Source organism: Anopheles nili, chromosome 2 (assembly GCF_943737925.1).
Source record: "Anopheles nili chromosome 2, idAnoNiliSN_F5_01, whole genome shotgun sequence".
In the NCBI taxonomy this organism is placed as follows: domain Eukaryota; kingdom Metazoa; phylum Arthropoda; class Insecta; order Diptera; family Culicidae; genus Anopheles; species Anopheles nili.
Genome location: NC_071291.1, coordinates 45,807,907 through 45,830,290, shown reverse-complemented (window position 1 = coordinate 45,830,290; position 22,384 = coordinate 45,807,907). Strand labels below are relative to the sequence as shown.

Below are 22,384 nucleotides of genomic sequence, written 5' to 3'. Positions count from 1 at the left end.
TGTGGATTTAGAATTTGCAACAATCAACCGATGGGATAGGTCAGTTTGGTTGCGTTTCTTCAATGTGCAAACAAGGGAGAGTGATTCAAAAACAATTGTTCAACGTTAAATTCCGAGCAAAGGTGTTTTTGTTGCGATGTTACGCGCTATCAGAGTTATCTCTACAAGAGAGATAAGAAGGAGAAGCTCTAAGTATGACAGTTGGTAGCTTGTATTGCACTTTGGTAAAAATATGATAATGTAATGAATTTACACTGAATGAAAATGCTTGTACTGTTATTCAAAATGAGCGTGAAAATCTAATAAAATGCATCTATCATTTCACTCACTAAGCTTGAGAATGATAGCAAGTGTATTACGAACACTCTTTGCGTTTATTTTCGGATTGTTAAGTGTTAAATAGAGCACTTATTTTAATCTTATTAGGTCATTTAAGTTGTTTATTGTAATAAAATAAGCCACGCTCAACATACCGTGGGGATGACTCCCCATGTAAATGGTAACTACGAACCTAGTAACAATGTAGCTGGCAAAATTTAGTTTAATAAATCAAACAGATGTTTATAAATTACAATCAGCGAACGATCGAAACTGATGAAACGCTTACAATCGCGCTGAGAAGTGAAAGCAAAGGGGCAAAATAAAGAGAAAAAAAAACACACACACAAGCATAACAAATGGGACCGATTTAAATCGTCGAATGAAGCCCTTAAAAGTGATCTGCGGTATTTATGGTGAGTTTACCCTCGTTTCGAAACTCATCGTATGGATGCGTCAGATTCGAAGTCGGTGCTTTTGGGTCGTCCGGAAACGCTAAGCACTTTAGACGAATAAATAACTACGTATGTAACCTCCCAAAAACGAAGGCATGTAACGAATCCGCTCGACCTGCCGTGGTGCGAAATCGCGAACAAAATGGCATATTTTGTGATTTGCTAAAAGAAAGCCTAACGTGGGCGTGATCTTAGAACGGTTGCGCTCCACGACAGGAAGGTGCAGCCGGTGAAAAGTGGGAGAAAACAAAAACAAAAAACCCATCCACACCAAACAAGCGCTCGTCTCGTGCAACATTGTCCGCCATCGAAATGGGTGTCTGCATCAGACACATAATTGCAGACAAACAGCCGCATTAAAAAGAAGCAACGAAAACGCTACGCTCGGTTGGCTTAATTGGAGCAGCAACGCGCACGGGCGCTAACACGTTTCGATTGCGCATTACGCAATGAAGGCCCTCGCGCATCGGGTGAAAGAAAATGAAAACGTTAATGGGGGAGGGAGGCAAAAGAAAAAAAAAACAAACAAAAAAAATCGTTGAACTGGAACTGCGCGAAAGGCTTTTCCGCGGTCAAAAGGGGCGAAAGAAAAACCGAAAAGGAATGCACCCTCTACCAAAAGGAACCACTTCCGGGTGGTATCGTGGGTCCACTGGCCGTCTGCTGTTTCACCCTGTGGATGATCGTCTTCACGATCGGTACCTTCACCGGGATCGGTTGGGGCAGATAGACGGGGACGTGCTTTTCGATCGGATACGGCACCGGTTTCTCGATTGGGACGGGAATTTTCTTCTCCACCGGATAGGGTACGATCTTCTCGATCGGTACCGTGATCTCTTTAATGTCGGGTACGGCGATCGGTTGGGCTACGGGTATGTGCACTGGGTAGGGCCGTGGTACGGGAACCAACACCGGGTGTGGAATTTTGACCTTCACCTCTTGAGGGATCGGCACGTGGATCTTTTTCACGTACGGAACCGGTACGGGTGTTTCGATTTCCACGTGTTCGCTGATCGGAACTGCACGTCCTTTCGTGTGAATGATCTGTCCTCCACCATATCCGATCGCTCCACTGTGGAAATCGTCCTCATTCTCCTCTTCGCTACTGCCACTAGTGTCGTCCTCGTACTCGTGGGAAGTCGGCAGTCGGTTTGGTCCTCCGTGCAAGATCTTGTACGCCTGGATCAACTGTGGATGGTAGGACGTGTGCGTCTGATGATGCTGTTGCTGGTGCTGCAAAGGACTCTGGAGTTGAGGACGTTTATGGTGATGTTTCAACGGATGATGACTTCCAGCATATGAGGACGCGATCGTACCACCGTGATGCTTTTTTCCCTTCGTTTGATACGCACGTAACCCATCGTAGGCGTTCGAAGACTCCTCACTTGCACTCGATTCCGTTTCGTCCTCCTCACTTCCGGAGTTCGAGTAGGTGTTGGTGTGCCCTCGGCTTCCACTTCCGTGCCTCGTGACCGTCTTGTACGTGGTCATGTACTGATGGTGATGGTTGGCACTTGCCGTAGCCGAGTCTTCCGCGTACTCCGCCATGTCGTGTTCCTGCTCCGGATCGGTGTACTGTTCCGGAGGTTGCTGGTAGTGTGGCCGATACCGGAAGTGAACGGTCGGTGCTTGGTGGTGTGCTTGAGCTCGTGGAGACTCATTTTCTTCGCTTTCCAGCCCGTTCGAGACGTCGTTTAGTTCTTCCGCGTCGTCGTCGTCGTCGTCGTTGTCGTCGTCTTCATCGTCGTGGTTACTGTTGGTCGTGGTGTGGTGCTGATGATGATGATGGTGATTCAGGTGCACGTGTGATCCGGGCGATTGGTACGACAGCACGTATTTGCCCAAAATCTTTGCCGGCACCGGATTAGCCCGTGCTGTCCTTTGCACCAACAGCAACACCACCAACAGAACGGTGCAGGTTAGGGATACGATCTAAGGAGAACAGGATTCGGAAATGTCAGTTGCTGCTGCTGCTGCCACGGTTGCTAGGGCACACAAAACAAAACAACTCACTTGATTGGCCATTGTTCCGCTGGCGGACGAATTGAAGGAATTTTCACTCTCACTTGCACCTACTACTTCAGCATGCTCCTTCGGGAGGCTGAGCCAAGCTGTTGAAAAATTATCTGGCCCACAGTGTTTCGCCGCGTTTACTGTCACTCGGAGAAATGCAGGAAAAACGTCCGCTCGTAAAGCGCGTTGTTGGGGTTTCTGATTTGTTCGCTTGAAGTTTTCCTTGCGTCCGCCAGCTTTAGCGATCACTGGACGAATGCACCCCTGGCCATGGCAAATGTGCCATATTTATAAGAAACAGGCAGCCCTTTTGGCCACACTCACTCAAACACACACGCGCACACCTTCGGAAGGGCTTCGTGAATGCGGACCACGCTGCGGGATCGGATTCGTGGGAGCAATTCGAGCGGAACCACGTGCGAAACTGGGCACCACTTCCGCTCGGTACGCTCGGTGGGTGAAGAATGTTGACGAACGGAAAGGCGATCGGGCGCTGGTGATTAAAAATTCCCATGATCGTAACCGATCGTCGCCCGGGTCGATGGTGGCTTTTCGTGAGTTGAAGCAATCGACACGATTGCATGCGAATGGGCACGGTTAGTGGCACGCTAAGGGAATCGCAAAAGGGCCATTTAAAACCCTTCATGCAGGGGTGTGAGACAGCATAATCGAAGCCATAAACCGGACAACCAACATGCTTCGCCGAGTGGGTGGTCTCGGGGTGTTTGGCGATAATTGAGCGCGATGGATTCGTAAATCAAATCGCCCAATGAGGCTGTTTGGTTTCGTGAAACGCGAATTGAGTGAAGACAAAAAAAAATGGCACCCACAAACTGGCGTGTTGCGAGTGATAAGCTGATAATGGATGGCTAAAGGATGAAAACCAAAAATGGGATGGGTCCTATACATGTGGGTATCAACAAAATAAGGGCTCGTGGTTGAAACGCTTGGTGAAAAGTCACGAACCAACTAGCCTTTCTGGGCTTTCCGGCACAACACACGAACCCTTCGGATGGGTGGCATCATTTATCGGGTTTTAATCACATTTTGGCGCTCGTTTCGCTTTACGTTTTAGCGAAAGGCAAAAAAAATGGAGTTCGTTTCCGTTTCGGGGACGTAGCAAAAGTGCATCCGGTGCCGGAACTCCGTGACTAGAACGCACCGGTTCCGTTGGGTTCGAAACAGGACGATGTCACACCAAAAAAAAAAAGAGAAACCAAAGCACAAAACATTTGCATCCGCCACCCCCAACGAAACGATGGAGCAAATAGAGTGCGTGCTTCCAAATAATGCAAACAAAAAAAAACAAAAACAAAGCGAATGCATCCTAGCACACCATGGAGCGGTTGTGCATTTGTGTGCGTCAGCAAAAGAATGAAAGCCCAAAATGGGAATATTAGGCGATTGATGCAATCGAAAAAAGGTGGCAGCGAAAAGCTCCCTCACGCACACTAACTCACTCACACCGGGCAAAACTTTGTTATATGGCCAATAATTTGATTGCCTGCCAGCCAGGGAGCACGGGCCGGGAAGAGCAATCAAAACAGGAGTTATCGGGACAGGAGCAAACAAGGAGCAGAAGCAACCTAAAGGAGAAACAAAAAAAAAACACACACACACACACGCGACGCGAAATCCAAAACTGCAAACCAAAGCCGATAGGATCTTTACGGTACTTTCATTTTATCGCTTTTTTTTTCGATGTTCACCACACTTGGCACGGCACTGTCTTTTTTTTTTGTTTTTTTAGTATCCCCCCATCCTCCGGCCAATCATTTCACTATGAAACCTGATGAGTGGCGTTCGGTGGCGATACAAAAGTCTCATCATTTTACTTCTTTTTTTTGTGGCTGAGTAGAAGGACTGCCCGACGGGCGTTTATTTTGCGAGTGCTGGCGTGTGTGTGTGTGTGAGAGGGAGTTGATACAAAATGCAACCATCGAAAATAAAACATCCAATTCGACGGAGGCGCAAACAAATGCCCCACGAGCAGGTTAGTGGTAAAAATTTGTGCCACCGTGGTTGGAAAAGTCAATGGAACGCATTGTTTGAGCTGAAAAAGCGTTTAAAAATGATACATTTAATTCTCATCGTTGCGTACTAAAGATGGTTTGAATTTTTAGAACTTAAATTAGCACAAAATTTTGGATTTTGATCCAATTCAATTTCCTAACCTCAAAAATAAAGGGCTTTAAATACATTGATTGATTTTACGAGATATTGTGGACGTTTAATACCTTCGGTTGATAATTTAAATTCAGCATAAAGATTATCACGAGCAGTTCAAAAGAATTCAGTATTAATTCATCCTTAATCGATGAACCGATTACCGATCCTTTTCACGTCAGTGTGCGAATCTTTGCACGCGATTCCCGACAATCGTGAGTGCGTTTCCTCGTGTCGTCCCGTTCGCCAGAAACCCTCTTTTTCGCCGGAACCGAGACCGTATGAATTTTAGTTAATTAAAAATTGTGCCCCATGTTTGCGTTGGCACGGACGGTCGTCCGTACGCTGGGTGTGCCATCCGTGCTCGATTTTTCCATTCGTTCTCTCCTTCCATTCGTTAAAACCACGCGCACGATCCGTCGGGGCAACTCAGGTGCAATCATTTGGGGAACATTTTGCGGACAAGTGTCCCACGAGACTGGCCGAACGAGAGTGCACGGCTCCACGTGGAAGGAAATGCATGTAAAAATAGACACAATGGTGGACTGGGGGGAAGAAAAAAAAAACTACCCCCTCACGCAGAGAGCCACGCGCGTGGCACAGATTATTGCGTTGCGTATCGCGAACATGGGATTTGCGTTGCGTTCGACAAGCGTGCAATGCGGCAGGCACACACGTGGTTTGCCGATCGCGTGCCACGATGTGGTCGAGAAATTTGAGACGGCCGGTCTGTTCTTTAACTCTGGCTTGCGTCGGGAAGTGCAATCCAAAGCTCGAACTGCCAGGCGAAAGTGCGTACATTTTATTCACCACTTCCCGAAGTTCGAAGCTACCCACCTGCCCGCGGTTACGCCGTTGCCGTCAATCACGCTCACGTAGAATGTTTTGCGTGTGCGCGTGGCCGTAACAATGTCGTTGGAAAAAGAACGCAAGAAAATTGTGCAACCGTGGTTCGCGAAAATGAAAACTAAAAACGTGGCCTTTCTCTTCCGGACCTAAAGACGCCACCCTTCGATTGATGCACTTTTGTGGGTGTATTTTTTTTGTTGTCTTTGTTCATTTGATCGCTCCCTCTCTCTCTCTCTCTCTCTTGCTACAGCTGACACGAGATAATGGTGCTCTTTTCCTTGGCATCGTGTTCTTACCGCTAGCGGACCTCGCCGGTCGGTGGCATAATCGGTGAATTACGAAAAGGAAAAAAATAAAATTACTCGACACTTCCAGCCATAAAACACGCCAACCAGGGCTCCGTCCGCATCCAATCGTTTGGCCACGGTACATTGAGCTTAATTGATGAACGAGCGAAACGAAAATGGACTCCTGGTTGCAAGCTGTTGTCCCGCGTTGTTCCGGGCACGTTTTCGGCCGTGAATGGATTTTTGCACGCCGCACCCTTTTCCCGACGCAACGAACGGCAAAACCCGGGCGTACCCGCGGGTTCCCGGTTTTAATGGTGTTGTTTACATATGTTAATCAAATGAGCATAAATCTGGTTTGATTGCTTCCGAGTCGCCGATCGGCTTGACGGTAATTATTCATGGCAGATTAGTTTCTGCCTCGGTGGGGTTTGCGACTTACGAAATCGCACAAGTGACCACCGTTGGGGAGGGGTTAATTTCTCTTACACACAGTATTTCATACCGTGCGGCATCAAATGGCGTTGTTTGATCGATGAAACGATGAGCAGATTGCAGTTGACGAGTTGACGAGGGAGTTGACGGGGCTTTTAATGTTGAATTCTAATCAAAAGGACACGCCGTTGCATAAAGCGGCCCGTTGCTTTTGCTGATCATGTAACAGGTCTACTTATCGGCTATTCGTTCGTGAGGCTTTTGTATGCTTTGTTTTCTTTTTTTGTTTTCCAAACACACCCCCCGTGGAAGGATTGCCATTCATTTGTAAACCACCAAAAAAGGCTCACGCGCGCTTACTCACGAAATTTGCTCTGCCTTTGACACTCTGTGTCACTGTGTGCGTGCGTGCGTGCGTGGGTGTGCTTCCGTAGTTCCTGAGTTCACGGCAAATCCTTCGCTTCCGGAAACCCGCGAGTGCCCAAAATTGTGCCGTGTGACCGCGTAGATCTAGTCGCCCAGATTGGCTTGCCTTAATTTGTTCCTTCCACCGGTTGCGGTCCGGTCTTGGGATGGATGCGTGGTTTGCCAGCAAGCGATAAGGCGCCGGCATCACACATACACGCGCGCATACACACACACACACGAGCGCGAGGTTTACCAAAAACCAAAGCCACGCATCACGGACGGATGATTAAGTGTAACTTCTGCAGCGCCATTGCCACCGCTCCGGAAAATGCTCCCGCGAGACAGCAGGCGTACCATGGCACACGTACACCATGCACACACACACACACATACATACATCCACCCACATCTCGCGGGCTAACGATACACGCCCACAAAACGCACGCATTAGGTTCGCGCTTGCGAAACGAGCGTACCGTTTATCAGAGGCGTAAATCAAAATTTACATAAAGTTACACGATTACTCCTGGCAGGGAAAACTTTGAGCTCTGCCGCCCCCGCGGGTTCGTCTCGGTGGAAAAATGAAATCTCCCCCCCCCCCTCTCCCACCCCCCCCCCCCCCTGAGCACGTGGTTGTGGGCGGAAGTTTTGAAAGCGGAAGTGGCGTTGTCCAGGCCAAGATATTCCAGGCGCGGGCTGATCTTGGTTGATCGTGCACCGGGGAGTTGTGTGGAGCAAATTTTCACACCAAATTCAAACGAAAAGGGGGGGTTTGGACGATCACGCGGGTAGACAGCATTTTGTTTGTGTTTGTTAGTTGTAATTGACGCCAGGATATTGCCTTAGTTTGCATCCTGCGCTACGCCGCGACGCCGCTTACCACGAACTGGCTAATCAGTTTGGTTGGGCCGTACCGGGGAGTAGTAATTTGATGGAGCGTGTGAACTAGTTTGTAAAGCTGGCTCGCCAAAATGCTGCCACGCCAGAAGCGCACCTGCACGAGCGCACCTCGAATCTGACGGGGCAAACTTTTGCGCGAAAATTCGCGTGGAAAATAATGAGAAGTTAATGAGGGAGAAAACGCTGCGGAAGGAGCTTTATTTTTTGTTTGTTGGTCCCCTTTGTGAATCGTTCGAGCAAAGATCCGGTCAGCGAGGCATTTAAACGATCGCTATGGATGCTGGGCACAGAAAGGATGCCGTTTTGTTTGGAACAACATTCGAATGCTCGTAGCAACGCGCCCAGAACTGGCCTTATCGAGTTAGGGGAAAACCTCCGGAAGTGCTAAAGCCGCACACCTTTTGCATGGAAAATGCGGCGAAAGCTCTCTCTCTCTCTCTCTCTCTTGCTTTTTCCTTCGACAAGAAGCCCAAACAAAGGATCGTAGGGTCTTCCTTTTGCTTACTGCCGGCACTTTCAAGCGTCAATCCGTCAATTCTTCCACCGTCGGATTGGAAAAGATCGCGCCTTTATTGGCAACCGCACGGAATGCGAGTGCTTTTGTTTTGTACCGGCGAAGACCTGGGTCAGCGGTTCCATAAAGCACTTTTCGTGCTTTTTACCTTCAACCCAGGCTGTAGGGTGGTGGTTTTATGACGCTGCTTACACTCGCGAGTACGTGCGTGAATGTGACCATAAATCATGCCATCCGGTTTTGGTGGCGGTTTGTCAGCGAAAGCTCTCACAGGTCGGTCAACGCCAGCCATTGGGAAAGCTTTTTCCGCAAAAAAAAAACAATGCCCAATGCGATGCGAAGGTGCCGGAATTTAAAGTCGAACTGGGGGAAGGTTTTTCTCTCTCTCTCTCTCTCTCTCTCTCTCTCGTCTCTACCATCCCAAGCGTCTCTGGCCAACACTCTGGAGGTGTTGATTCGTGCGAAACGGTCACCATTACCTCGGTGCAGCCAGCCACGAATGGAAAGCCTTGATCAAGTTCCCTCGGTTGGGCTTCTTCGCGATTTTTAACCTGCTCTCTTTTTACTTCGCGCGGTAAATTCATCAACCAATCCGACGGGTGGCAACCTGTTCGATGGGTTGCTGAAGCAGACGCACCCACGACAAACCCGATAAAAACCCAACTCCGCTCGACTTCTCGACACTCGACACGCAGACGATGGTGGAATTGGGAAATGAAGTGGATAATTTGCTTTCTGTTTCCGGCCCCAGTCGCTGCTTGGAGGGCTGCTTCTTTCGAGGCCACAAACACGCTTCGTCAGGCACTCGTTGTCGCAGGTTGACGTTCTGGCTGGGAAAAGATGTAGCCTAGCGTGAGCCCCACCGCTTTTAGCCCACGCGTGTGCGTCGTTTTGGTGTGCTCCGAAGCAACCGAAGAATGATGTGATTTTTCTTTGCCATGGTAAATTTCACCGGGCATTTTTTTTTTCTCGTTTTTATTCGCCCCCCTGACTGCTACTGGCTGCCGTTTGCTGCGCAGATCTGTCGCCGTGGCGTAGGTTAGATTACATTTATTATGTTGCCCTTTCTGCGCGCACTGGCAGCCGATTCAAAAATAACCAAAAATCGCTATTGCGCCAAATCCGCAAGCTTCCGTTCCCGCACGACGGCAAAGGCTTGGGGTTTTGGGCTCGTTTGAAAATTTATTGACACAGATAAGCGAGTTTATTAGAAATGATTTAATCAAAACGGTGAAACGGCGCGGCACAGCCACGAGAATCCAGTGGCCTGTTGTTTTGTGCCGTTCCGAGAACGGTTCATTTCACTCGAAGCGCTGTCGACAGATCTACGCGAAGACAGGACAAACAGCACGGGACGAAATGAAAATCGCACAAATTGATGGGTTTCAATGTGGAAAAATGCCACCGCCACTGTCTTGAGGGAATGCAAATCGCGCCGGAGGAGAATCTGAGTTATGCTAATGGCATCGATACGCGTAAGGACAAAAGGCGCGTGGGTGAATTGCGCGTGTGTGGCGCATACGAGCGTAGCGTCTGTGTGGCGGAGAAAAATGGGCCGCTGAAATAGGCATTTTTAAATATTGCATCGCCAAAGCCTGATGAATTGTGCGATCCGAGCGAAAAAGGGGCCAGGGCGGAACCGAAAGCCCATTTCGAGTGGGATCAGATTTAGCCTGAATGGGACCGTTACGGTGGGTCCGTTTACGGCCGGGCTCGTAAAGAAAAATGGCGCAAGGCTTTTCGCCGTTTCCGTCCCGTTTAGCACTGATTACCGTCGAGCGGGTGGTATCGCTTTTGCTCGGAATACAAGCTTTTTGTTTTTTGGTTTGCTCGAGCATGGTAGCCGTATCGGGAGGGAAGCTGTGAAAAAGGCCTTGTATAACATATGTTTTTGTTGTGCGTTAGTGTGATAAAAGAAAGCACACTCCCATTAAGGGGGTTGTGGCGTTTTTTGCCATGTTTGACATGCTTGATGTTAGTCAAATTTCGTTCCTCATATTGGTGTAACATAGTAACAAGAAACATAGTTAAAAGAAAACGTTTCTCTCACTCTTACACGCTCTTAGAAATAGTGAACCTCGAGGTGTAAATATGAAACGTTGGTAGATGTTGTTAGACACGGGTATTTTTTTCTAATATAATCGATCTTTCCACACGTCCCCGTTGCTTTATTCCAAGTCCTTTATGGATAGATTTCGGTAGTATAACTCTTTTGATCGTGTATTGATGCGATACCCGACACATTTCGCGTTGATTCGACAAACGCTTCTTTGATTAAGAAGACGATGCTGCAAAACCTTCGCAGACAAATCGTCACGCGAGTGTCATCCATCTCGGCTTCTTTTCAGTGGAAAAATAACATTAGTTAGCTGATGGTAATTCATCGGTATTCCACAATTACTCCCCAACGTCATCAATTACTTTTGAAACGTTCTACGTATCGATGTAATTTAATGTTTGTTTATCACTGTCGATGTGAATTGGCAGTATTTAATTGATTTTAATTGCTGCAAATTCACTGAATACCGACTGAAACTTCGCGGAAGAGCTACGGATAGATTTTACGATTCGAGCTGTACCACGTACCATGTCGAATGTGGCACGACTTTGTTACGGTAGGACTGTCCGGCCAGTTATCTAGCGTTTATGGTCAATTTATTTGACGTGGATGGGCTTACATCATTGAATAGAAATTAAATGCATGGAAGAGGAGATTTTGTTTATAAAAAATGAATAAATTTGGTACATCAGTGCCTTAAAATCAGTCAGTGTAAATACATTCGGGTGCTTGTTCATTCATTTTCATCCGATGATTTGTATGCGATTTACCACAAACGAAATCGACATATGCATTTAAAGGAGTTATAAAGTTGTATGATACTGGATCAGGCAATTTTGTTCAAATGAACGGAAAAGTTTATTTAAATAGCATGCGTTGTTAATCAATTCACCTCAGGGTTCTCTTGTTTTAATTTTGACCATTTTAGATTTAGAATGCTTCCCTTAAGAAGATAGTTATGAAAGAATATAGATTTAGAATGCTTCCATTAAGAATATAGATTTATAGTTGTTTGTTGTTATTTCAAAACAAATATCAAAACGGTTTCCAAAAATTACAGTGCTTTCTTCTTTCTTGTTTATTTTGTGCGGTTTTAAGGTATGCTTCCGTATCTCCGACAGCTCACGTGATTTCTTCAACACTCATTGATTTTATGATAACAGTGTACACAGAAGAATTTGTTTAAAGCACTATCAGTTGCAGTAACGTTGATAGATTCAACATGAAGGAAAAGAGGATTAACTCTCACCGAAAAAAAGCTGCGAAATTTGGCAACAAAATAGACTACATAAGTATTTCAGAAAATTTCACCTTATGAGGAGCAAAATAGTGCACCATGACTGCGTAATTTCTCAAAAATATAAATTTAATTCGAGCAAAAAAGGCAATCAGTCTTTTCTATGTTTTCTTTCTAGTAGTCTGTTTTTGGTTTTCATCAATAATGTCATCAATAATGTTGAACGAGTGAAATGTCCAACTGCCAGCGTATCGTGTTTGATTTCAATTTCTTATTGGTAAAATGTTTCCTGGCATTTACTGGGTTATGTGTGCTATCAAATACTTTGAAAACTATTAAAACTATTAGTTAAAGTTAGCAAACTAAATAACGCGCTTCAAACAGCAGCAACAATGATTGTTGTCTTATCGTGCTATTATTCCTTGGTTTCGTGTTCAATTTGACTGCCCCATCAGTTGTGTCTTTATCGTTACAAAGCCTTTTTAAATTATTCCATCGGTGGTAATTGAAACATCAGGACGGTTGTATCGGAACATTACAAGTGAATTTGCTATCGCTTTTCCTGCTACAACGCGGTCGGTCGCGATGTAACGTACGCATCCGTTTCAGCCGTCCTGTCCGGCCAGCAGGAGAAAACATTTTCCTGTTCCTCAATTTGCTCTTTTGTCCAGCTTTTCGGAACGCCGTGCTGTTTCTTTTGCTCGTTTGGTTTTTGCTAACTGTGGCTTACGCCTTACGCCATTGCAGCCCACACGCACCGAAACCACCCTTGGCCGCAGGAAAGCCCATGAATATTAATCACCAACGACAAACGGGTGGAAATGTGGCCCGTGTCACCCAACGCCACGAGGCCCGTATTTTCGTGTCATAGTTTTTCGCGTGCAGAAACAATTAGCACCCTAAGGGACGGAATCCCGTCGTGCGGAAGCGAGATTGACATTTCGCTGCGATGGCATAATTTAAGGGCTTTTCGGCGCTCGAAAATGATTCGTTTCCACACACAAGTCACATACCTGCGCGAGGGGTCCGAAAATGACACGGTTCGGATTTAATTACAATATAGCGAAAATAATGATGGCAACGCAGCGACAACAGCCGCCCTGGTTTGCCGAGAGGGTCGTTCCTAGTCCCGGGGTCGATATATCGATAGGTTTCGTTCGTGCCAGGTTCATGTTTCTGTGGCGCCTCCATTCGGCTTGCGCGGCGTTATCAGTTATGACTTCCGGCGGGCGTCCTGTCAGCGCGTGCGATGTCGCTAAGGATCGAGGTCTGCCGAAACTGCCGAAACTACCGGCAATAACAGGCTGTCGTTTAATGAATGCCGTCCTTTTGCTCGAACCTGTGAGCGCCTTCGTACCGGAAACACGCCGTTTGTGCCACCGATGGGCCACGTGGGCCATTCGCGGAAGGGCTTCGTTTTCACGGTACAGCCTTTTGCGGCCGCCAGAGGCGCATAATTCGCATGTCAGTCGGATCAGTTTGGATCAGTCGTGAGACGACGACCTCCACGACCGGGGGAACTTCACTGGTATTGGCATGCCGACCCACACCCGCGCAAACGATAAAGCCGTATCCCGCGCGTAGAGTATCGTAAAGTGAGACTTTTCGCCCGGGGGCGCATGTTCTGCATGCGAAATTAGAAGTTTTCTTATCACGCTGCACGCTTCCGAAGGGATTTCCCGGCGGCCCGGGATGCAGGACTCGTCTGTCGGTTTGTCGGCGTTTGCAGTCGCTCGAAACTATTCACCGTTTCGTCCTGCCATCCCTGTGTCAGCGTGCTGTCGGGATGGCAAATCTCATCAACTCTTGGTCGGAACGGAATCCTTAATCGAACGTGGATCATCGGCTGGATCGCGTTCTCCGGTGCTCATCGTGATGCAAACGATCTGGCTGGTGTAGGGCGCGATGATTGGGGTTACTATTTGGGGATGGGGGCTCAAAACGGTAATCAGACGTCAATAACGGTCGCATCGAATGAAGCTAATCCAGTTATCTGATGGATCGATGGAAAATCGCTGCACGAGTGCGGTGGAGTTTCCATTGTTTTGCAACCAGCTTGAGTAGCTCTCTAAACTGTTGACCTCATCTTGGCATAACGTGTTGTTCAAAACTTGGAATGGAATCAAATTACAAGCCTCGTAAAATCGCTCGTGCTTGGGAGCATTACACAGTTTTGTGGAAAAATAGTTTCCATGTGATTATTCGAGCTGGAAGAAATCGCAACATAACATTACTTCTCTAGGTGTCGGCATTCATATGACCTTTATTGAATAGTAAAGTAATCAAATCGTTTGCATTCGACAAAAAACCTTCAAATATTCGGTCTCTTCACATAAACAATGAATTCGTAGAAATGAAACGTAGACTATAAACGGACAAACATACTAGGCTTAACAGTGAGGGGTTGCCTCATTATACACGATTTATAGAGCAGAAGTAAATATGAAGGTAAAATAACAATCCAATACGGTGTTTCAATTCTACATTTCACGCCTTCTCGCTGCTTGCATATTCATCAAAATGGTCCTTTAAAAAGAGTAATGTCGGTTTGGAATATCTCGTACTACACCTTCGCTTTTGTGCGCTGGTTCACGATTCTGCCCATCAGCCGGCTCATCTTCCTTGTTCTGTCTGCTAATTAATGTACGTGAAGGTAATCTATGCAGGAAGTTTCATTTCAATAATTTGCTTAACTCTTTTGAGCGGACATTACGACGTTGAAAGTTGTGATGAAATCAAGTTGGTTAGATAATTTAAAGTGACTTTTACGTGATTGCCGATAGAAAAAAAAACCCTGCATCAGTCTCATTTAAAAAAAAGACCATTGCCATTTGATGTCGTGCTTCTGCCCTCTTGCCGCATGGCGGAAACGTATTCAAACTCTTCAACTCTTCATACGCGAGCATCGCTGAGGTAAACTGTTCAACTAATCCACCGCCCACGGTCGTCGGTGATATATTGTTTCCATCTTGTTTTCCCAAGCCGGGATGGTTTCGATGAAGACGTGACCACGTCTCCGATGGCTCCAGCTATATCCGGTGCGACCGGTTGCAATTGATCCCTGTGTGTGTGTTTTGCGCGCCCTGCCCTCCAAATGCCCTTGGCCGATGCATGGGGTTTTCCAAGACGAAAATCTCGGCCAGTATCGGTGTCGGGAAGCGACCGGCGTCTATTTCCCACCCCTGGATGCCGGGAATGCGGAAATCCAATTCGTAAGCATGTCACCGCAACCACCCCCGAGGGGGTTGGTTGGTCTGAAAATAGTTGTAATGCGGTGACGGCTGGTTGGTTGGAATTTCCCGCGGTGTCGATGTCATTGGCGTCGAAAAGCGTGCTCCCGACAACAACATGCTCGTCGCAGTAGGCGCGGTTACTTTTGACAGACGCTTTTTGCTAATCATGGGCATGGGCACCCGGAATGATTGCACCTGGAAGCATTATGTTATGCTTCTCGATATGCACACATACACGCAGGCTCACACCACGATAATCATGCACGAAGGAAGGCGTGGTGCGTTATTTACAGAAGTTCAAAACCAACAGGCCTTTTTGGATGGGTTTTGCCGAAGAATCCGCCAGCAAAGGCAAACAAACTTATCGACGGAAACACCAGCGGCAGCTTTTGAGCAGTTTAATGGACTCGGCGCGATAATGTGTGCGTGGGCGTCGTGTGTGCATATGCGAGTGGTTCGCTTTTTTTTTTTGCTTTACTGCTCAGTAAATCGAATGGAGGAACCAAAAAAAAAATGGTTTCAAATAACTTTTCTCTCTCTCTTTGGATAAGAAGTTGAGCCTTTCGGCGTGGGGAAAACCCCCACACTGAAGCATGGACCAACGCAGCATTACACGAGTGCAAGAAATAAAAAAGGGGCCCCATTGCGAGTGGAATCGTTTCGAACCTTCGCTAGGAAGGCATACCGAGCGTGGTGCGCGAAAGTTTGTTGTTGAGACGTTCTCTATACCGCAGCGTGAACAAACGCTTCAAAAATTCTCTTACGCCAAAATGGATGCAAAAATCCTCGCGTGGCACCATTTCTTGAGGGGGTTTGCGCTTCAAAGCACGAATGGCCCCCTCCGCGGGAGGCTTGGTTTGGCTTGATTTTGAAGAATGGTGAATTTCGAAATGGATGAAATGACACTCTAGCCCGCGAGCGCAAAGGTGGTCTCCCCCGTCCCGGCTAGATGGGTTCGGGCGAAAGAGTAAAGTTTGCTCTAAAATATTCATCCCACCTAATAAGGTGGAAAATGATGGGAAAATGCTTTTAGCAAGCATAAAAATCTGAAAAACCACTCACACGTGTTCCGTCTGCATTCCACACACCGTCGCCGCTCGTGTGGGTGGTGAGAAAAGAAAGAAAAAAAAACAGCATTTGAAATACCACGTGCTGGAATGAGCGAAATTGAACTTGGATGGAGCGACAGAATACGCCACGTCGCCCGAGATGGATGGAGCAGCGCGCGGGTCCTTTTTAGAGCTACCCTTTTCTTTATGGCTGAGCGTTCCCCGGGATCGTGTTCGTCCCCCTGGTGGTTGATGGTGATGGTGGGTGGCTCATAAACCGGGGCACCCGAGGAAAAAGCGGACTAAAATGTGAACGGCGAATATGCGGAAAGGAAACCGACCGGCAAGCTTCCTGTTTACTCCACCGGAAGGGTGCCGAAGACGGCGATCACTGGACGGAGGTGTGGGATTGTGCGGGCAAAAAAAAAATGAAGAAAAAAAAAATCAGGGAAAACCGAATGCTCGGCTGACTGCTGGGTTCGTTTGTAACGAGTTTGTGATTTATTTTGCATATTTTTTTAATCAAACAATAACATCAGCGTGGAGTGCTTGTTCGAAACACGATCACGATGTCAATGCAACCGAGAGCAGGTTAAGTTTAAACCAGATGTAAGACCAAACAGAGCCTCCTGAGGTAGTGTTGTTCGTTCATTAAAGTGAATCCATAACATGTTGCTAATGTTGCAGATATCGCAACCAGCGCAAAAACCCGTTCTGTGAGCTTTCGTCGCATAGCAACACATCCAGCATGCGTGCTGATTAAGACAAATGAGATTTTTTTGCAAGACAAGAAAAAAGAACAAATCCTGCAGGAAATGAATCGTAACGGAGTTCATTTTCGAAGGGATTCGAAAACCACCCCCATGCAATGCATCGACCTCGCTGAGCTCGTGGAAAGGATGGAAAAGCACTTCGGAAGCGGAATTGTGTGAAGTGTTGAAAAGGAACTTTGGCATGGACGCGAATGATAAGGCGAGCAAGATGGCGGCAGCAAGAGAATGTGTTCAAGAATGAAAATGCACGGTGGCAAGGCGCCGTTCACTTTATTTATACTTTCTTTTTTTTTATGCTTTCTCACGATGATGCTAGATGAGTGAAAGTGGCAACACGCTTTATAACGACACTCGCGCCCACACAAACACCCAGCAGCACACACGCATACCAGCTGCTGGATGACGATATACTTTTAAGCAAAGGGAAACTTCGGCAGAGCAAGTTGTGTTTGCCAAACGAGGCAGCCTTGATGGAGTAATGTTTGGTATTAAAATAAAAAAACACGAAAACTTCCCGTTCGAAGGTTCATTTGGTGTATGTTGAAAGTTGTAAAGGGAGTGATTTTGAGTTTATGTCATTTTCAGCAGCTCATTTTGCATCTGCATGGGAGTGAGTCGGCGCTGATCGGGAACGTATGAAATTGTGTGCCATATTTGTGATAAATGTGTTTTATGTGCGGAAAAGAAACCAAGCGAGGGATATTCCTGACAGTTGCTCGTGGGTTCATGTGCAAGAGCCGGCTACATGCTACATGAAATACATTTAGCAGAGCCTTAGAGTGTTGCACGCACGTCTTTTTAAGGATTGTACTGCACCTACGGGATGATTATTTTTAATGAACTCGTCTTTGGTTGTAATGAAGGCCGTGGCTATGGTCATTAAAACACAACAAAAGCCTTCCTTCGATAAGAACCTCAGATAATTTGTTGCTGCGAGATGATGATCGCTTTTTGGTGCTGCAAACCATCCAGGTCGTATTCATCCGACCAAGCGTAATGATCTTTTCCCCACATCGTCATTCAAGCCTACCATTGCCGCAGCAGATCACGCAAACGGTGCAAGATTACAAGATGTAAAAGCAAGTAACGTGGTGCGAAGTTTATTATGGAAATGCGTCCTCTGACGGCGGTTTCGAAGCCAGATGAGGGTGCACTCGTGCGTGACGAAAATGTGTCGAAATCCGAGGAAATGTGCTGTAACCGTGCGAAAGATGTGCGTGGCCCACAGGTTGTCGGGTGTTAAATGTTAATCGAACGTAAAATCCGCCAGCAGATTGGTGTAAAATTTTTACGATGGCTCACAGAAATCCTGTACGGCCGGTTGACGCCATCGGTGAACCGATTGGCCAGGACATGCTGAATAACGATGTCGAATTATGAACCGTTAAAATCGAATCGCTAGACGATGCAGTTCGCCGGTCTATAAGCAGTTACTGCAGCTAGGCCGGAGTTTATCTGCAATATGACTTTGGGTGATTTTTATGAGAACGTTAAGAAGAAACGACGCGAGCGCGCAATTTGTTGATGACGTGCAAAACGTGCTTCGGGAAATCGACGGCCAATGATGTCCTGATCCTGGTGGAAGTCTCTGTACGCAGATTTCGCCCACTTTTGCAGGTGGCCATGTTCGTACAAATCGTCCATCATTCCATTCACGCAAGCGAGCGACGGGCCGAAGGTTAATCCAAAATGATAGTTCAGCGTTTCTTTGTTCATCGCGATCCGGCTCGTGGTTCGTACCGACGGTGGGTTGGAATATTTATTTTCATTTCAGCTTTTCGCCCGAGGAGGCCACCTTAATCTGATTATCCTGATGTACGGTTGTTCGGTCGGTCGGCGAAAGGCCTGTTTGCGAACGGCGCTCGTGAAGCTAAAGCCGCGGCTTGGATGCTATTTCCATTTCGGTGGTTTTTCGAAGGGAGCGGTGACTATTCGGCCACGAAAGACTGCCGGAATGATTTTTGAGCTTGTGTACCTACTTAGCGGGACGTTTTCGCGCCAAACCGGCAGCCGGGACACGTATTTGCTTTCACAACGGCCGGTTCTAATGTCACCGAAATTCGGTACCTTTCGGTGGGTCCCGTCCAAAGAAGGCTGAGTAAACGCTGAGTAAAGCCAGGAATCTGGAACTGGAAACGACACAAATCATACTTTGCGAGCCACATGAGCCACACGAGAAAAAGCCCGTGACAGTTGAGCCCCTTACGACGACGCCAATCGACAGGACATTGGCCGGAAGTGCGCCGAAGATCAATCATAATTAAGCGACCGTCAGTTAGCGCTGGCCGCAAACGACGAGACCGCTTAATTCAATTGCCATTCTGCACCGGAAGGGCTCGCGCCAGCCAGCCAAGCACAGTGTTGGCATATTTTATTCATACACAAACGAAACACGCATCGCATCGAGCAAAAAAAGGGCGTATAGACGTGGCGTATTCCTTACCGCATCGAAACCGGTCCTGCAGTCTTCCCGCGCGAAGGTTCCTTCCGGTCTGGCGGGCGCATCCTTGGCGCACTCGAGGGATTTACGCTTGCCGCCGGAGCGCCTTCAGTGCGGCAAACATTAACAGCATGTCGGAAGTAAATGGATTTGACACTCGACCGTCAACCGTGATTAATGGCTTTTTAATGGAGTGTAAATACGCGTACCCGATGTAAACACGAACCGTTCGGGGATGCCGAGATGAAGCCACTGTCAATCCGATGATGATGGTGGATCTGATTGATTTTTCGTGCGGCGGGTATTTCGGGTGGATTAAACCAACACGATGGCGATTATGAACTCGACCTCGGGCGAGTGGTCGTTGTGGTTAGCTTGCGGGAACTTGCGGTGCATTCAATTATGCTTCTGGCCGTTCTGGGTGGATTCTTTGAGCAATTTTATCAACACTTCTAGCGTATTTTTCGCGGCCGGCAGTTTCGAAGGACGCACAGGACTGCACTCGCGTCTTCGCGGAGAAATCGGGCTATTGCTGCGGATTGGTCGGTTGACGGAAATCAGCAGCTTGCTGGTGCGTTCCCTGGATTTCGTAGATTTTTCACTGCTTGATTTACGCTGCATGGTGGAGTGAAAATTTAGACGAAAATGGCGCGCGAGCACTGCACGTGCCTACTGCGATGGTGAAAGGTGATGAAAGATGGCTTTTTTTGGCAACCACGAATCGAAGCGGTTCGGTGAACACGCGCGCCAGTGTTGCCAGTGCCAGTCGGTCGCTTTAGGTCGCATTACTTTAGGCGTGGTTCCCAGCATCATAAATCACATCGGATTAGCAGACGCACGGAGGTTCGTGAGAGTGTCCTTTGCAGGGGGGAACCGACCGATACGACCACCCGGGAAAGGGCTTACGGTGGTTTGGGTTTATGTTGTTTTTTTTTTTCGTTGCTTCTGCTAGCCTCTTTCTCCGGCTATATTTTCCCATCGACTCGAATCGCGGTCGAACGAACGTACACCGGGGGTAGTTTCAAATTTCATAAATTATCATTTGTGCCTCAATAAAACGCTGGCCCGCCAGTGTCCTATTTAGGTTCGCCGGGTTTGCTTCCGTTTTGCACCACGTTTTTGTGTTTCTCATTTCAGCCAGCCCTCGTTTCCGTTGCGTTCCGATTCGGCATTTGGGCTGCACTTTTGCTGTCAACGGCTTTGCAAGGTAGCTCGCTGCGTTCAGGACGTCCCGGCCCTGGCCCTGAGAGCCTTGTTTCTGTGGTTTCGATTATTTATTTTTATTATCCTTTTTTTTTGCTCGCCACCATGCGGAGTCCGAGTGGAAGATGGACGAGAGAAACATCGGCAGCTAGTGCGAGTTACGGCGCAAAACTTTACCGAAAAGTTTGGAGGTTTGCTTCGTGTCCCTGGCCAGTGGATGCGCTTGCCGGGCAGCGTGTCCTTCGCGCAAGCGAGCGCAAAGTTGGATCGCGCGTCGACATGACCGGGTGCGAGCGAAGTGCATAGATGAGAAAAGTTTAAATAGCACACTATCCCCTGGTGTTCGTCTGCTTGCTCTTTATTTTAATGATCCCCGCGCCAGATGGAAGCATCCTTTATGTACTCGCTTCCGGGCTGGAGCGCCGGCAAGATTTAGGAGGCGCATAAATTGCGTCACTTTACGGCATGCGGCGAAGAGTGTCCTTGCGCCACACCGGAAGAAGGGTGCCGTTTTGCCACGTGGAGAGGCAAATGTCGATGCGTATCGGATTGCTAATAAAATCCCGAGTCCTGTTTTGTGGACCGAAGGACATACCTTAACCACTGGGCAGAACAACGACAACGACAACGACAACGGCGACGTGCGGTGGTTCTAAAGCGTCCTGATTAGACGTGGTCCCGGTTGACCGTATCTGAGGGACGTCCGGTTTCCGTACTCGAACTGCTGCTTTTCGGCATTCGGGGCCGATAGATCGGCACCAGGGTCTAGGGGGACGATACCGGGCATTGAACACTGGTGACATCGGCAACCCGCCATCAACGTCGATGAGGGAACAAATAATGCGTTCGTTGGCTTTTTCCGGTTGCGCGTTCGAAATTCGTTTGCGGTGGGAAAAGAAAGGTTTACGACCGGCAGGCAGATTGTGGCGTTTACCGGCGACAAACGTGCGCAAAGTTTACGGCTTTTGTGGCCGGGCACAAAAAGAGAGACACCATTTCGGAAGGTTATTCGATCACTGATTCCCTCCCCGAACGGGCGTAGACTTGTCATCACCCTCAGACCAGGGTTTACGATCGCTTCTTCAAGTGTCGAGTGCTGCTGTGCAGCGGAACGGCCGTAAGATTAACCAATTAACACTTGGCCAATGGAAAATCCCTTTCCTTTTGCCGGTGTCCTGCAAATCTTGTCACTAATGCCATGGCTTGGCCATCCATCTGAAGGAGCGCAAGACACTGTTTATAAGTGAGTTAAAGTGAAACTAGAAAAAGCTGTCTAGGCTGCCCCGGGAGAAAATAGTTGCAACGGCGTTGAAATGGTATTCAAATTTATGGCATTCATGAATAGATAAACCCATTTTGCTAACATTTGTGCAACGAAGCCATCAGTGGAAAGTGAGCGCACACACCGGTTGCAATCGGCCACAACGTTGCGGTGCTGAGTTTTTGGTGTTTTTTTTTGCAATGGATTAGGTATCAAAGGTTGGAAGTGTTTCATAATTCGGTTTAAACAGCACCATGGATTTTTTTGCGTAATTTTTAAACAGGTAGAGCGCATGACAAAATACACCTTTGGTTTGCTGATGGTGGGTGAATTAAAATGAATTAATGCCTTTTCGCCTCCCACAAAAGGACCTACTTTTTTTCGACTATTTTTCAAAGGTTTGGTGAAGAAAAATTGGCCAACCCTGTTTCGATCGCCACCGGACGAAGGCACCACCATGCCACGGTTCGCCTGTGATGATCTTCATCCCAAAGGACACCAACGGCAGCTCACCTATCGGCCAGAGGAGCGAGCGAACACCATCGAGTGGCCCTAAATTGCCCTACGAATGGTGTCCACCAAGATATACGAGTGTCCCCAGTGGTACTTCTGCTACTGCTTCCCAACCGTTGGCCACCTCCAGCGCCAGCGTGTTGGTTCACTTTATCCACCCGATTTTCGCCTTATCTCTAGCCCCTGTCTGTCGGCAGATTCAGTTGGGAGCTGTCTGTTTAAAATTCGCTTCCACCCGAAAGCATATTAGCATTATTATGTCTTTTGTCTT

At 47.6% G+C, this 22,384-nt stretch overlaps 1 protein-coding gene across 1 annotated transcript; it reads right to left on the bottom strand.

Moving 5' to 3' along the window:
• Window positions 1–1,385: 1,385 nt before the first annotated feature.
• On the bottom strand, window positions 1,386–2,798 carry LOC128724111 (sarcoplasmic reticulum histidine-rich calcium-binding protein-like). Its single transcript, XM_053817879.1, has 2 exons — window positions 2,787–2,798; window positions 1,386–2,705 (listed from the first exon to the last, which is right to left on the bottom strand). Exons 1-2 carry the CDS (start codon window positions 2,796–2,798, stop codon window positions 1,386–1,388), a joined length of 1,332 nt encoding a protein of 443 aa, XP_053673854.1.
• Window positions 2,799–22,384: the final 19,586 nt, after the last annotated feature.